General features: G+C 44.1%; 1 protein-coding gene across 4 annotated transcripts in view; it reads left to right on the top strand.

The window, feature by feature from the left end:
* Window positions 1–1,628: 1,628 nt before the first annotated feature.
* Window positions 1,629–15,826, top strand: part of TBXAS1 (thromboxane A synthase 1) — a 247,856-nt gene continuing 233,658 nt past the window's right edge. Inside the window, exons 1-3 of one of the 4 annotated variants that reach the window (XM_075503014.1) lie at window positions 1,629–1,681; window positions 2,921–3,004; window positions 15,257–15,455. In XM_075503014.1, coding sequence (XP_075359129.1) covers window positions 15,358–15,455 — 98 coding nt within the window. In that variant the 5' untranslated portion in view covers window positions 1,629–1,681; window positions 2,921–3,004; window positions 15,257–15,357. Of the gene's footprint in view, window positions 1,682–2,920; window positions 3,005–12,553; window positions 12,934–15,256; window positions 15,456–15,826 lie in introns of those variants that run through there. The other 3 variants (XM_075503023.1, XM_075503006.1, XM_075503029.1) reach the window with 3 other exon arrangements.

The following is a 15,826-nucleotide window of genomic DNA, read 5'->3' as shown; positions in this document are numbered from 1 at the left end:
CCGAGCTCTGGGAAGTCTTCTTCATTTAGGAACATTGCCATATGACTGCACAGAGCCAGCTTTGGCATGGTGCTGTGTGGAAGCTAAGAAGTCTTCATGGGTACCACCTGTCTGTCTGTGGACTAAAACCTCCTGCATAGCTCATGTATTATTATTTTCCATTATCTAGGACCTTTCCTTCTCCTCCTCTTCACCTCAGGTAAAGGGGACCTATTTGTATATCCGTGAGCTTAATACATACTGGGCTTGGAAGAACTTCTCTGGCTCATTGTACATTAACATTGTTCACATTTTTGATGCATATGCAATTAATAAAATTTGGGCAAAACTTTAAAGCTTTGACTATACTCTGGACAGATTATGAATTTTGTGTTCTCCATGAAGTATCGTTAAAACTTGCTACCCACAAGAACTAATTACTAAGAGGAGATTTTACTCTGAAAGGAGAGCTTTCTCTCCTCTGCACAGCCTTCCTCTCGGTGTTACAAAAACAAACATTCCCAGTCAGTCAAATAGGGCCATGCTCCCAAAGGTTTTTTTGTGGGTCTTGTGGCATTTGGTGTTCCTATTGATCTTCCAAATTTGGGACAGCAGTTATTGTGTGAGAAACTTCACTTCTAGTTTCCAAAAGAAAACGCCTAGCTTTTGGGAAGAGATGCCCCAGGTAAAAAGGTAAAGACAAGGTAAAAAAGAACATGCAGTTTAGGCTCACCTTGCACAAGTCCATCAATTCAGGCACAGGTAGCTTGTGAACTGAAAGCCCGAATGTTGCAAACTAATTCAGAATAAAGCAGTATTAGTGTGAAATACATGTCCAGCACAGGGGAGGGGAGTTATGCAGGTGAAGCTACTCTGCAGCAACTCCCAATGTGGATAAGCCCTTAATTACTTCTAAAACCTCACCACTACTAAGCCACGCTTATAATTTCTAGAGGCCTCGAGTTTCTGCAGCAACTGGAGTATGAGATTCAATTGCATTCACTTCAGTGGAGGATACAGTTAAGTATGGGCACATTTGTAGGCTTGACGCCAGTCATTAACTAATTGGTATATGGGAACATTTACGTTTTTCCCATCTGATTTTGCAAAGTTGTTTGGCAATACTTGCTTATGAGCCTTTTTTCACGTCTTTCCCCCCTCCCTTCCCAGCAAACCAGCCCCCCACAGAATCAGAAAGAGCATTGCCACTACACTAACTTCCCATTTTCCCCTTACCGTAACAAAAATATTTGCTGAGTTTTACTTTTTCATACATACATACATACATACACATACATATACACGGTTTTGGTTGTTTTTCTTTTTAAAACAATAGGTTTCAGAGTGTGTGTTTCCTTCGCAGCCGTGCAAAGCCTCCCTTCCCGCCAAGGGCATGTCAGCGGGAGTGGCGGCGGGGGTGTGGGGTGTGTGGCGCTGCCCCTGAGGAACTACAACCCCCAGAGTGCGTGGCGAGGGGCAGCCGGGAGGGAGAAGGGCAGGGAGGCCCGGGGCCTTCTGGGAGTTGTAGTCCCGCGGCCTCTGCCTGGCTGCTGGGCCGAGGGCAGCTTTCCAAGCACCTGTCTGGTTCGTGGGAGGCAGCGATGACTCCGCTCCCCACTGCTCCCCTCGGGGTGTTGCAGTGCAGCTGCCTGCTGGCAGCCCAACCAGGAACCAGTGGAGGAGGCATGGGAGAAACGGCAAGGTAAGGATCTCCTAGTATTTGCTGTGGAGTTGGCGGAGGAGAGGGGCTGTAAATCCTGTTTGCCCCCGCCTTGGTCCTCCTCGCCCCGTGCTTTTGGCTGGGAGGTTTTGCCATGTCGCTCCCGTGGCACATCGCTGGGCGAGTCATCTGGATTTGGGTTGGCTGGCGGAAATGTCTGCAGCATTAGCACGTGGGACCGGCCATGTAGGGATGTCATTCTCCCTTGCAGCTGTGGTTAGAAGTGTGGCTGTTGGCTCCTTTATGTAAAGGTTAGCAGGAATAAATGATCGTTCAATCTTAGAAGAAGGTGGGGGAGGGAATCCCACTCCCTATAGGGACTGGAAATCTTTCTCTAGTGAATAAGGGTCTTATCCAGCTTCTTGCTGAATTTAAGCTTGCTTTTTTAATTCTTTTTTTTTCCTTTTAAGTTGACTTTCTAGGTCTTAGTAGAGAGAAATAGCCAAATACAAATTTTGCATAAGTGGCTGCAACAGCCTTTGCCTGCGTACGTTTCCTTGTTCCAGCATTTCTGCTGTTTGCTGAACTGGAGGCAACTGAAAGTCTCAGGCTGTGCAGATCACTAGGGTGAAAATCCTTGGAAATGCTTCAGTTTCATGCTGCTGCTTAATAAAACAGAGCAGCGGTCAGGATTGTGCAGGGAGGAGAAACGGCTTTGTGTACTTCATGGGTCAGGTAAAACACTCCTGAACATTTTGGCTGTGATCCTCTAACAAGTAGCTGCCTGGGATCCTGTTGGTACTTACACCTGAGTGTAAATTTGCCAGAGAGTTTTGGGAAATACTTTGCACGAGGATGCTCTGTGGGCCTTCCAAGGCTGAACGTACATCACATGGTGATCCCCAATGCATAGGGACTGGGTTCAATGACACAGTTATACCCTGGTGGTCCTTTCCTACAAGTAGTTTACTAATTATGCTGAAGACTGCAGATTTGCTATATGTACTACTTACAGTCAGTGACACTGGTTCTCAGCTACTGCTTCTGGGGTGGGACAGCAAGCATTGGGCACACTGAAGACTGCAGGAGCAGAGTAGAACTTTTTAGCTAAGGCTACTGATGCAAGACCCTATTTAAATGAAAAAAGTGGAAGCACAGACAGGAGTCAGTCCTAGTAAAGGTCTCACCCAAGAGAAGACGCGAAAGGCAGTTCTCAGTTCTGCTGGGAATTGTGTTGCCCTTTTAATGGTAATAAAGTAGCTTTGCCATTAATCTCCGCAGACGCTGCCAAATGCTGAACAGGTCTGGACAACGAGGCAATTCCCATCCTGCTCAGAGACTTGGCACTGCTGGGTCAACTTGGAGGTATGGCTCTTGGGCGTGTTGAGTTGTGCCCCGTGGGCACCAGGGCTGCTGTCGTATGGAAAGGCAGAAATCAGAAAGCTAACAAGCAGGTGTTCTTCACGAATCAAACACACAGAAATGTTAAACACAGTGCCCTCGAATGGTTACCCACAAGGAGGGGATATACATCTAAAATGAGGATGCTATAGCTAATGTTAGAGGTGTTGGTAAGAATTGCTAAACTTTCTGTGAACTAATCCATCACCTTAAAAAAATGCAGCTGCTGTAGTGGGGAGGGCTTGTGGGCTGCTTTTCATGTGAAGTTTTTCATACACCTCATAGACTTCTGGCATATCTGATGTTCTCCCTGTTTACAGTACTAGAGACACTGCTAATATGTAGGTAATAGAAAATAATTTACGGGGGCAGTGGCACTGAACCTGAAAACATTCCCTACACATTTAAGAAACTTTCCCAAATGTGAGCAGCACTAACATAAAAAACGGGGGACCATATCTGCATGCAGCCTCACTGAGTTCTGGGTATTTCCCTGTACACTGACACCATGCGCGCCAGCTTAACTCAGGCGATGACAGCCACTGCAGGACTGGCAGCTCTGTCTCCAGAGCAGTGGCATGGCCAAGGATGCCACCGAAACCCTGGGGCAGGGCAGGGCAGGTGCCCAAGGAGGAGGATGGTGGTGGTGGGACCTCCTGTTGCACCGAGCCCCGTGTGGGCAGCAGCAGCGGTGGGTGCCTCTCCCCGCTCCCTCCTGGAGGTGAGGGCTGTGCCAGCAAAATGCATGGATCTCCCTGCTCCACATTTCCCCATCTGCCAGTTGGGCTGCAATGTCTAAAACAGGCATGGATTTTCCTGTTTACGCAACATCAGCATACCTCCCAAAAAGCAGTTGTGTCGGTTTTGTTTTCCTTTCCTCATACATATCAGAAGTCAAAGAGCGTGATGTGGCTAATGGGATTGTATTGACCCTCTGCCGTTGCTATTAATATCTGAAGAAATTCTGAAATGCCACAGCCCCAATGATAGTACAGTTGCCTGCCTGTCTTTCTCTTGCCAAACAGATTGGGGTCTTTTTACATTAGCAAGTCCAGTAATTGCTAGCTCAAATTTTGCTCCTTGGTAGTGTTAAGAAGCTAGGGACCAGATTACAGATAGAAGAGAATATATAGAGAATATCCATTTTTGCAATGGATAGCAAGTTGATTTGCAATGTCATTTGAACAGTATCTAAATAGCCAATTCTTTTTTTTTAAAAAAAAGGAGGCTGAAGGGGTTTGAGGGGGGTCGTGTCTTTTTCTTGCTGACCGTAGAAACGTAACCCACCCTTTTAAAAAAAGTGCATTCAGAATCCAGCCCTGGTGCACAGGCTACTAAATTTCAATTGGTGTTTTTATGTCATTATTGCAATTGCAGTAACTCTATAAAAGACAAGACAAAAGGTTGCTCTTTCCACTTTGAGCTCTTTCCATCCTCCACTTTTACAGCAAAGGTTACCCTGAGCAATGTGTACTTCTGTCTGTTCTAAGTGTAGAAATACATATTATTCATACCTTGTCAATGTATATGCTGGAAAACAGAAGCTGAATTTATAGCTATATTTCCTCTTTGCCAGGGCTTTTAGAGTTGAGTGTTTCAGTGTTTCCATTATAAACCCCTGTTTTCTGAGGTTTATAACAGTCTTGAAGAGCGTAGCGGTCTTGAACCATAATAGAAAGCGTGTAATGTTGCATTTACAATACAGCTGTAACTGCACATTAAGGAGTGTAATCTTCTCAGTGTACCCACAATGCTCCAATAAGGTTAATTGGAGTTACATATACTAACAGAAAAACAATATTTTACCCTTGGAGTTGGTGCTCTCCATCCAGAGAACTGAGAGCACCACACAGGGACAGAGTGCATCAATGATCTGGACGAGGGGATCGAGTGTGCCCTCAGTAAGTTTACAGATGATGCCAAGTTGTGCGGGAGCGTTGATCTGCTTGAGGGTAGGAAGGCTCTGCAGAGGGACCTGGACAGGCTGGATCGATGGGCTGAGGTCACTTGTATGGGGTTCAACAAGGCCAAGTGCCAGGTCCTGCACTGGGTCACAACAACCCCATGCAACGCTGCAGGCTTGGGGAAGAGTGGCTGGAAAGCTGCCCAGTGGAAAAGGACCTGGGGGTGCTGGTTGACAGCTGCCTGAATATGAGCCAGCAGTGTGCCCAGGTGGCCAAGAAAGCCAACAGCATCCTGGCTTGTATCAGGAATAGTGTGGCCAGCAGGACTAGGGAAGTGATCGTGCTCCTGTACTCGGCACCTCGAATACTGTGTTCAGTTTTGGGCCCCTCACTACAAGAGAGACATTGAGGTGCTGGAGCGTGTCCAGAGAAGGGCAACGAAGCTGGTGAAGGGTCTGGAGCACAAGTCTTACGAGGAGCAGCTGAGGGAGCTGGGACTGTTTAGCCTGGAGAAGTGGAGGCTGAGGGGAGACCTTATGGCTCTCTACAACTGCCTGAAAGGAGGTTGTAGAGAGGTGGGGGTCGGTCTCTTCTCCCAGGTAACGAGTGATAGGACGAGAGGAAATGGCCTCAAGTTGCATCAAGAGAGACTTAGATTGGATATTAGGAATAATTTCTTTACTGAAAGGGTGGTCAAGCATTGGAACAGGCTGCCCAGAGATGTGGTTGAGTCACCATCCTTGGGGGAGTTCAAAAAACGTGTAGATGTTGTGCTTCGGAACATGGTTTAGTAGGCATGGAGGTGTTGGGTTGATGGTTGGACTAGATGATCCTAGAGGTCTTTTCCAACCTTAATGATTCTATGATTCTACCTGCACCAGCCTTACAAAAATGCCATTCCTTGCTACACCATTAAAATACCCATGTGCATCTGCAAAGGCCCCTCTCAGCACCGGCTTCCCTTGTTTGATGCCTCACTGCTTTACAGACTTGACCAAGGGAAACCAAGGCAAAGGTGACTGGAAGAAACTGTATTTTATCAAATGTATGGTGAGGCTTTTGTCCTGTGCGGTGTCTGTGCTGTTTCTGCCCCCGGCTTCTAGTCTTGCGTAAATATAGGTCCCATCTGAAACCCCAGTCTCTTCTTCATTTCCAGTCAGCTTACTCCATCGGGCATCTTGCATTCATGTGTCACTTTGCTTACGAATATAAGGTAAATGAATTACAGTTCATCATAACATCCCACTGTCCCTGGGCTGTCTGAAGTAGTCCCAGCTCCTTTGCCATGCATCTGCGTAGTTGCTGGCTTCTCTAGTTAGCCTGAACTGCCACAGACAGAGCAGGGGATCTTAAGAGGAAAGTACCCCATACATTGGGGTACCTGTCCGGCAGGTCTGGCTGTCTAAGCTGCATCTCTTCCAATGCACCTAGTTTACATTTTTGTTGATAGCTGTAGGACTCTGTGCTGGGCCAGAGATCCCATCATGCCAGTTCGGTTGCTGTGTGAGTGTAACCGTCGGAGTTGGGCGAGTGGGAAGGGTCTGCAGGTAGCGGTGTTCTGAGTTAAAATGAATACTTTAAAATGGATGGTGAGGAAGAAGAGCTGAAGTTAAAAGTGGACAGTTGCCAGGGCTGCTGGCCATGCTCATACTAGAGCTGATTTATCATTGCAATTGCTCACTTGAGCTTGTTGGACTTAATTGGCTGAAGGTAAAGAAAGCAGCAGCATGTTCAGAGTAGAAAGAAACTTCTAAGAATTGTTTAACCCCTCCTTCCCCCCGCCCCCGAGACTCTTGGAGCTTGAAGACTTTGTTAGGCTCTGTGGCCTCTCAAAGAGGTCCTCTCAGATTGTCACAGAGCCATGGTTTTCCACGAACCTTAGCTCTGATCAGCAGCCAGTAAAAGGATAAAGCATGATGGCTAAAAGTTTTGTTCCATGAAGTTTGTTTTTTTTTTTATTTCAGTGAAACTGAGAAGGATACATATTTCATTTTTTCACTAGCCCAGCCACAGTCTAAGGTTGTGCTTATCTGCCACTTGGTAGAAGGCAGCAGAAGGTAGGAAGGAGGTAGGAGGCTGGACTCACCGTGAACCTTAAGCGCAGATCCCATCTACGTTTCAGTCTGAGGGAGCAAGTTAACATGGGTGTCAGCAGGGTTGAAATCTTGTTGAGACTAAGTTCTTCTTGCTGTTTCAACTCGTATGTCACATTATTTAGTCTTCCACTTAACCTCTCTTCCCATGGCTAACAGGTCAGCTTATTGGGTTCATGCCCTTTTGCAAGTATTGCTAACCTCAGGCATTCAGAAATCACAAATTTACTCTCAGATTCATGAGACTTCAGGAAAAACATGCATTTTTTTAACTGAGCAATTAAAATAGTTGAATTAGTATGTTAGCCCTGATCCTTTGAGTTTCACAGCCTGAGAACATTTTTTTCCTTGCTTTGAGGGCTTGACTGTCTTTGCCCCCAGTAAAACCTGTATTTGTCACAATTGCACAAATGAAGAACTAGTGCTTTAGCAAAAACCTGAACTAAGCCAAGACTTGCAGTAAGAACTTGAGATTTGGAAATGCTGGTTTTGTGATTGTGTAAGTTTGTTTTTTCACTTTTTCTTTTTTCTGCCCCCTCACCAGTTATGCATGTCCATGTTACAACATATCTGCTGAGAATGAGAATGCTGACGGGATTTCTGATTTGGTGAATTAGTGTGCAAGGGGTCAGCAGAAAGGACTGCAGCAAAAAAGCAATGAATGGGAGAGCACAAAAGGCTGAACTAGAGTAAAGCCATTCGTATGTTACATGTGCTCTTCTGCAGCATGTAAGGGGCTGCAATTTGCATGTTAGTTATCTGTGCTCCCTTTCATACCAGTAAGAAGGCTTTTGGGAATATTAGGCATGATCTACCAAGAATTATTCATCATGTGACGCATAAATTTAGGCAGTGAATATCCCCCCGATAGGGGCATGAGTAAAGATAAGGCTTTGCAATGTATTTTATATTGCTCCTAGATTTGCCCCACAGTGTGAAGTTATTATATGTCTTCCTGTCACAGCTCTGTGTGCTCCAGTGCACCATACATTTTGTGTTCTTACTGCCATCTGAAAGTATCCAGCATGATTGTTCACACTGCAGTTATTGTCATTTTGAAATATTTATCATGGGGAACATTTTCAAAGGCAAGAGAGGCAACAGGGCACCAACCTCCCCCCGCCTGTCTACAGGAGTCAAAGCAGCATTACCAAACCCTGTACCTGGTGTTCTCCAGGAGAACTTGTCCCGTGAAGGGATGTTTTTGCAGCCTAAAAGAGAGACTATGTGAATGCCACTAAAGAATTGCTGAAGAACTGGCATTGGTCCTCAGTGATTGAACTGCCAGGTTGAGTCTCTGCAGTTGTACTGCCTTTCTACATGTGGATGTAGACTAATCACTTCTGGGCTTCTTGAAGTATAAAAATCATTCCCATGGCAATAGTATTAGTCTGACTTGCTTGATTTTGACCTTTCTTTTTCCTTTGTGCCAGCTTACCACCTCTTCTGTGCTGAGACTAGATAGTGGCAGTACCCAAGTTGTAATGCCTGTCCTGGTTTTGGCATGTTTGTATTGTCTAATCCATTGTACATTCTTTTGCTCTTTCTTTTTGCTTTCTTATTCATCTCGGAGGGATAATTGCCTCCAGTCCCTCTGATTTTAGACAGTTAGAGATAAAGCATAAAGGCAGAGCTGATACTGCCCGCAGTTCCCAGATGAGACCTGATTCTACCATTCTTGGTCAGCCTAAGGGCCATAACTCATGGGAGTGTTCTCTGTTCACATCTGTGGGGCTTCTTCTGGAAACACGTGCTATTTGAAAAAATAGTGGTGGGCCTCAGGTGAAGAATGCTTCTTTACCTCATCTGAGGTTCAACGTTTTTGTGATTTTCGGTGCCTTCCCCCTTTTGTCATTTTGAGTTTTGTCAGGGTATTGACAAATGCATTGTATTAGTGAATTTACTCTTTCAAATACCCTGCTCCCTTGTCTCTGTCATTACCTATTTTTTACCTGTTCCAGGCCTTAGTACTGAGCCTGTCAGGTCCCTGAGGGCACCAATAGATCTTAATTGTCCTGATTGGCCTCACGTGAGACCCCCCACCTACAGACTCTGCCCATGGGCCCCCCAGGAACCCCCCATCTGCCCCAGGAACCCCATTGAAGGTTGGGTCTGGGGCTTCAGTTGCTGACTTGACCCCCTGGGTGGCCCCTGGTCCCGGCTCACCCCTTGCTGTGCTGATGGACCCTGTTACCTGCCTTCTACGTTCAGCCTGGTGGGCTTGTACCCCTTGGTGAGGGCTGGTCTATGTGGGGCTTCCCCTCAGCTCCCATCCCATCCCATCCCATCCCATCCCATCCCATCCCATCCCATCCCCCCTCCTGGCCCTGGCAGCCCATCTCCAGGGCACGTGTGCAGGCTGCTGATAGTCTGTATCAGCAATCTGATGCTTTTGAAAGAGGTACTGAGCAGCATGTTCATCCAGCTTTTGGGTTGTCCTTTTCACAAGCAGAATGCAGGGCGGATGGCCGCGGCTGTCCTCCTGTGACAGGGTGGTCAGATCTGCCTCTTCTTGGCTGCTGTTCTCCCCTTTGTCCTTTCTATTTGTTCTTCGACTCCCTTTCTCCCATTAGGGCAACTCGAAGGATGCAATGGCCAGGGTTTCTCCAGCTGGCAATCCAGGAGCCATTGCACTGCTCTGTGCAACGCTGATTGCTGTAGCTAATTGCCTCCAAGGCGGCTGCCCTGCTTTTAAGGAAGCTGTGTGTAATCTTTCTCTAAAGAAATCTCTTTGTATCATATTGAAAGGATTCCACAATAAAATTATTGAACTGCAAACTGGAGAGGTAAGGTGGGGAATGTAGTAGCTACAGAATGCACACTGAGCTCTCAAAATATTTCCGTTAATTGGGGAAAACCAGCATTCTGCATCTTCCTATTTGCAAAGTGCAGAAAAGGACTGGGCTTTATATGTTTTGGTGTCAATCCCACAAGCTAATGGATGAAAGAGAAGTTGATAAGCACAGTTTAGTTAATTAAGTTATAGAACAAGGTGCTTCTGTTTTGTTTTTCACAGCTCTTTTGACCTGTGGTCCAGAACTGAAACACAGTTTGGAGAATTCAAGCCTTGAGTTTGCTATCTAGAGTAGCTTTTCAGTCAAACAAAGAAGCTTAGGTTTTTTTCATGGTGTTTAAAAACTGAACTTCACAGAAGAAATTACAACTTACTGGTCCTTACCATGATATTGTTACAAAGGCAAACATTTATACGGCTCTCTGCAACTGCAAGACTAGTCTAGGCAGGGTTCTTTGGCTTTTGCTGTCAATGTGGAGCTATTGATCCATGAACATAAATCCTTACTTATCTCCAGTCAAGTTTATAGGACAATGAAATTATAGGATTGCTTGAATCAATCAATGTTTCTAAAGCAAGCTATAGAAATATAAACAAGTTACCGATTATTTAATAAAGTCAATTTGCTTAGAAATGCCTGGCCATGGGCAGCAGATGTTACATTAATTTCTGCTTTCTCTGGAATTTCACCGGGGTTGCAAGATCTTAATGTCACTATTAGCAAAGGTAACTTTATTTTAGAAACTCATTCCGAGCTCTCACAGCAAGAGGAAGAAGCTGTCATTCCTTTTGACCACAAAATCTGTGCTATTTCTAAGTGGAGTTCTTTGAAATAACTAGGATATCTCACAGCTTGTTGCTTTAGAGGGGACTTAGTACAGCGGCACTACATTTAGTTAGCATAATGAGTTTTTTAGCCCCTGTGATATTGACTGAGTTTGAAGTACCATAACTTTTAGTCAGCTAAGATTAAATTTGTTAGTGAAGTACAAGTTTGCATAATATTTTAGCTTGCCTAGAATTTTAAGCTGGGTGCCTGTTTTCTGAGAAGCATTTAGGTTAATATAACCAGGTTCTGACTTGGGGAAACAATTTAAGTATAAAAGTGTGTCTTTCTGTTTCTCAGTAGGAAGTGTCATGAAAGTGGCTTCCTCAGCGTGGTTTCACAGTTACTGTGTTTGCCTTTTGAGATCCAGTTCATTGGAGTGATTTTATTCAAGGTGGTTCAAGAATTTTCCATGAGCCCATGGTGTCCTTTTGGTGCTCCCATCCGTTTTGAATGCAGAGCAGGATCTTTACAAGTGGACTCGGATGCCTCAGTGGTCTGTGTGTTGAGTAGTTTGCCATAGTTTATCATGCAGGAGTACAAAATCATCTGATTAATCTGCTTGGTCAGTCCTTGAACAGAATAGTAATAATGAAGTCATAGACAGCCACTGTAAATCCCTCTATTCCAATACAGTAATGTTCCCAGTACTTTGGCTATTAAGGTTGTTTTAAATATAAAAAATGTCTCTGTGAAATGTGCCTTTGATCTTTTTGATTGGTCTACCTTAAAGATGTTAAGAATTCATTTTGGCTTTGGAAAGGTTTTTGTCTTTAAGATAAATTAATATCATATATACTTACACAGTTTTGTACATGGGCTTTGTTAAAGCTTACACATAAACTAGTCTCTGATTAATCTCATGGTTTTTTTAAGCTGTTCTGTGGTATGTCATTTGCAGTATTTTGTGGCTAAGCTGTCTGTATAACAGAGTTTCCTTCACCTGAAGACTACAAATTTCTATAGAGAAGAACTGCTATAAAATTAAAACTTAACACCTTTCAGACTTCCTTCATCTATCGTAAAGTTGGTGCGGCTCAGCCTTAATTAGATTATTATAGACCTAAAATGTACGAGGTAGAATAGCATGAGAGGAGTTGAATTTGGTCATTAGCAGGAGTTCGTGGTTAGTCTAGCCGGTTAGTCATTAGCCTCTGAAATACATGAGACTACATTTTCCATTTGATATGCTTTGAAGACAGGTCAAAATCCTTAACGTGATTTAGGTCTACTGAGAAGGTCTATAATCCTGCTTTTTAATAAGCTTTATAGTTCATGTCTGAATGATACTTGTGTATGTCAAGCATTGCTGAGGCTCATTGCCACACTTTTATTCATTCTGAAGTTGAAATGCATTGTTTTGGAAAAGCATTTACAGAAAATAGTCCTGGAGTTATAGCAGACAGAGCTTTAAGGCATGAAGGCTTCCTGGACAACCTGGATTGTCTGTGTGCCGGGGTTTTTTTTTTCATTGGAGGAACACTTCAACTTCTCACACTTTGAATGCTATAATGTACTTCCCTTTTTTAATATTTACTGTTGCAAATGTCTGGGCAAGCTGAAGCTCTGGCTGTTTGGGATTGAACTGCTTCTGTCTTGTAGGTCTGCCATTTGCTGGGCAGCTCCAAGGCTGCAGTTACGGCAGTGCTGGGGATTGAAGGATGAGATGCGTGTCTTGAGTTTAAGTAAGTTTGTGTTGCGCGTGGTTTTTTGTTGTTGTTGAAGTTTGTGTTGAACAAGGTGGTGATCTGTGGATTTTACTTGCTGTGGAAGAGAAGAGCTTGGATGGCACTGCATCAAGGAGCTGTGAACCTTGGTAGATGCAATCTTGAGTGAAGCCTTGTGGAGGCAAACACAGACGGTGCTGCTGACTCATAGCAGTCTGACAGGAAAAGGCTCTCTTCCACTTCTGCTTGTCTCTGGCTTCCTCCAGCATGCAGTTAGTGAGGACTTCGCATCTGTCTCCGTAGTTCTTTGATACCATTATCATAATCAGCCTGACCAGCTTGGCTCCACAAAAAGAACTGGGAGGCTGGTGAAAAACATCTGTGCTATTAACTAGTTAATTAGGATGGTGTTTCTCATGTAAAGGACCTGTAAAGAAAGAGGCGACACTGGACAAAGAAGTGATAAACAGCCTGTTTTCATTGCTGACTCCTTCCCCCACCTACCCCGCAAAGCATCACATGGATTTTTGTGACCCTTCACGGAGCTGAGGTCCTTAACGCTGAGATGGTAACTGCGAGCGTGTGGGTCTGCAGTGAGGAGTGCTGCAGGTGGGTTTAGAGTCGACGCTGTGTGCCGCCCTTCTTAATGCTTGGAGGTGCCAGAGTTAAAACCCTCCACCAAGAAACAGGTGCTGAGGCTTAAAAAACAAAACAAAAAGAAAACCCCAGCATCAACAACAGAAAAGGATGGCTGTTGTTGTTGGGAGCTTGATTATGTGTTCTCTTCCAAATTGGAGGCTGATGTGAGAGCCTGTTTTCTTTCATAATGTGTGTGTTTAAGAACTATTCATCCCACCTACCTCCCAGTGTGACTGGGAAAAGGCTCCAGTATACTTCTTAAAAAATAAGTGAGGTCTGTACTTGACTCTGTGTTTGGTGATAGGAGTTTTGCCGTTGACTTTAATAGGAGGGCATCAGTCCTCTATGTGCAGATAAATATGTCCTTTATTTAAAAAGCCAAGTAAATTAAAGCACAGTGAAGTCAAAATATTATTTCTTACCTTCTACACTTGTGGTGATTGGGTTTCTTTTTCGAAGAGACTTTAATGCATATGGATATTTGATTTTTATTTTTTTTCTTAAAGTCCCGCAGGATCAGTTGCTGGTTGGGACTGGCTTGTGCCCATGATGAATTCCTTGCGTTGCTGGTCTTGAATCTTGCTGCAGTTGTTCTTGGAGAACTTGGCAGCAGCAGCAAACCGTCAGACCTGTTATTGACCCAGAATAGCAATAGCATTGTTAATACAATAAGCAAGGTTTTCTGTGAACTCCCGTGCTATTCTGTGGAGCTGATGAGCTGGTTAACACCTTTTACTTATTCTGTAAGGATCTGAGGCTGGAAGAGAATTAATGCAGTTGTGAAGCACAGAGAACCAAAATAGCTGTGATTCAGTTAGAGTAGAGCCAAATCTTCTTAAAATTAAACTCCATTGTGTTAGAGACTTTACTTTTTTGATACCTATATTATTAACTTCTCTGATAAGAGCTGAAAATGTAATACAGTGATATTGGAGAAGCCTTGCACATTAAATCTAAGCTATTATCTTGGGGTTGTATGAGAAGAAACCACTCTTCATCTGGTGTGTTATGGGAATCAGGTGTTGCAGAATTTCTGTTTCTCAAGATTACCATGTAATTCACAAACCTAGTTTTTTGGGTAGTTTTGATTTCCATAGCTTTCAAATAGGTTGTATGGAATAGGTGGGAACAGTACATATATGGGTATTTCTAGTTTCATAAGTAACAAATGATACTGGATAGTTAGGGGAATTTTGTCATGGGCAAGAGTGTTTACTTGCAAGCTGCTGCTGTTGTAATCCTAAAGATTTTTTTTATAATGGTATTTGGTGACTTTGAGCATAACACGTTGATGGTCTTCTCTCGTAGAAGTTCTTCAAGGTTTGCTTTCTGGTTGACTTTTCTGATTGGACTGGATCAGATGCTTGAAACAGGATTGAGGTTTGCAGGCAGGAAAATATCGAAGAAAGCTGAGGAATTCATATACTAGGGACAAACCATTTCCTGGACTGCAGTCAAAGCTTGACTGTTCATGTGTGGGTTGTTCAAAGGAGTGTCACAGCTTGACTGTGCCACAATGCAGAGATAGTAGATGTTATCCCTGATACTAGAAATACAACGCAGGGGTAGCCGGAGTATCTCTGGAGAGGCTAGTTAATGGTACCCCGGGGGGGCACTGCATTGATCCAGGAAAATTTGCTGTAGTACTCATGAACCTGAGATGACACAGCCAAACAGTGCTGTCTGTGTGGGTTAACCGGTTTGACAGATGCTGACTTACGGACCCTGGTACTACAGTTGGGTTTTTCTGCTCATTAGTTTTTCTTTCTATATATGTCTTCTAGCAGTCACATTAGAAGAGTTTTCCCCTAATTCCTCCTTTTAGTTGTGGTAATTTAAAGTTTACCTTGTTCCATTCTTTTAAGGTATAACCAGTTTGGAGATTAAGTGCTAATGAAGTTTTATGTTGCAGAAATGCTCTGTTTTTGTTACTTCAGAGAATGCCACTGTTTGTATGCCAGGGCACCCCTGAAGGGTCTTTATATTCTTCTTCCGTGATCTGTACCATGGTCAGGCTCTCTCCCCCTCTTTTTTTCCCCACACTTCCCCAGCCTCCCATACTTGATGTCTAAAAACCTATTCAACAGCACTGATGTCTCAAGCGGTGGGTATGTAAATATTTACTGGCATGACAGTCAACAACAGCAGGAGGGAGGGGGAAATTGCTACATCCTACCATTCAGGGAACCTTCAAGTTCTGTCTCAGAGAGCACAGTCGATGGGAACAGGAAAGGTTTGCAGTTTGTACTTGACTTGATGTGGTTTTGCTCTCTTGGTTCCTGTTTTGTTGCAGATGTCATTCATATAGCTGTGGAAAGCTTTATCAGCTCTTGAGGAAACTTTCCCCTGCACACACACTCACACCACTCAAGACTGGAGCTGTAGTGGAGGAAAATGGAGCCTGTAGATCTCCTGGCATTTGCCTCCACCGAAATGAATAGTACAACGGTCACCGTGGCTCTGCTGGCAGTCTTCCTGGTTCTGCTGTATTGGTAAGTGATAACGATGATATGGGCTGCAGATCAGACACAAACCCTGCTGAAGCTCCCCCAACATCTATAGTCTTTTATTTGTAAGGGGAAACTGGAAGATAATTGGCTAGAACGGACATGGAGGGAGAGTTGGTTTGGATGCAGAGGTTGAAATAAATACTCACAAAACTCATGATGCTTTTTAGGGAATTCTCTCCTTGCAATATTTTCTCATAAGTGCTTTACCAACAAACTGCTAACAAAAATTGTCTTCAAAATTAAGAACTTATTGTTGGTTTCTTACTAATTTCTGTAGGTGGCAGGAACATTGGTACTGGTCAGAAAGAAACCAAGTACTTGTTGCAGGGTCTTGTTGGACCTCTTCCCTGTAC

The sequence above is a fragment of the Mycteria americana genome, chromosome 1 (assembly GCF_035582795.1).
Source record: "Mycteria americana isolate JAX WOST 10 ecotype Jacksonville Zoo and Gardens chromosome 1, USCA_MyAme_1.0, whole genome shotgun sequence".
NCBI lineage: Eukaryota > Metazoa > Chordata > Aves > Ciconiiformes > Ciconiidae > Mycteria > Mycteria americana.
This window is presented reverse-complemented; position numbering and strand designations above follow the sequence as displayed.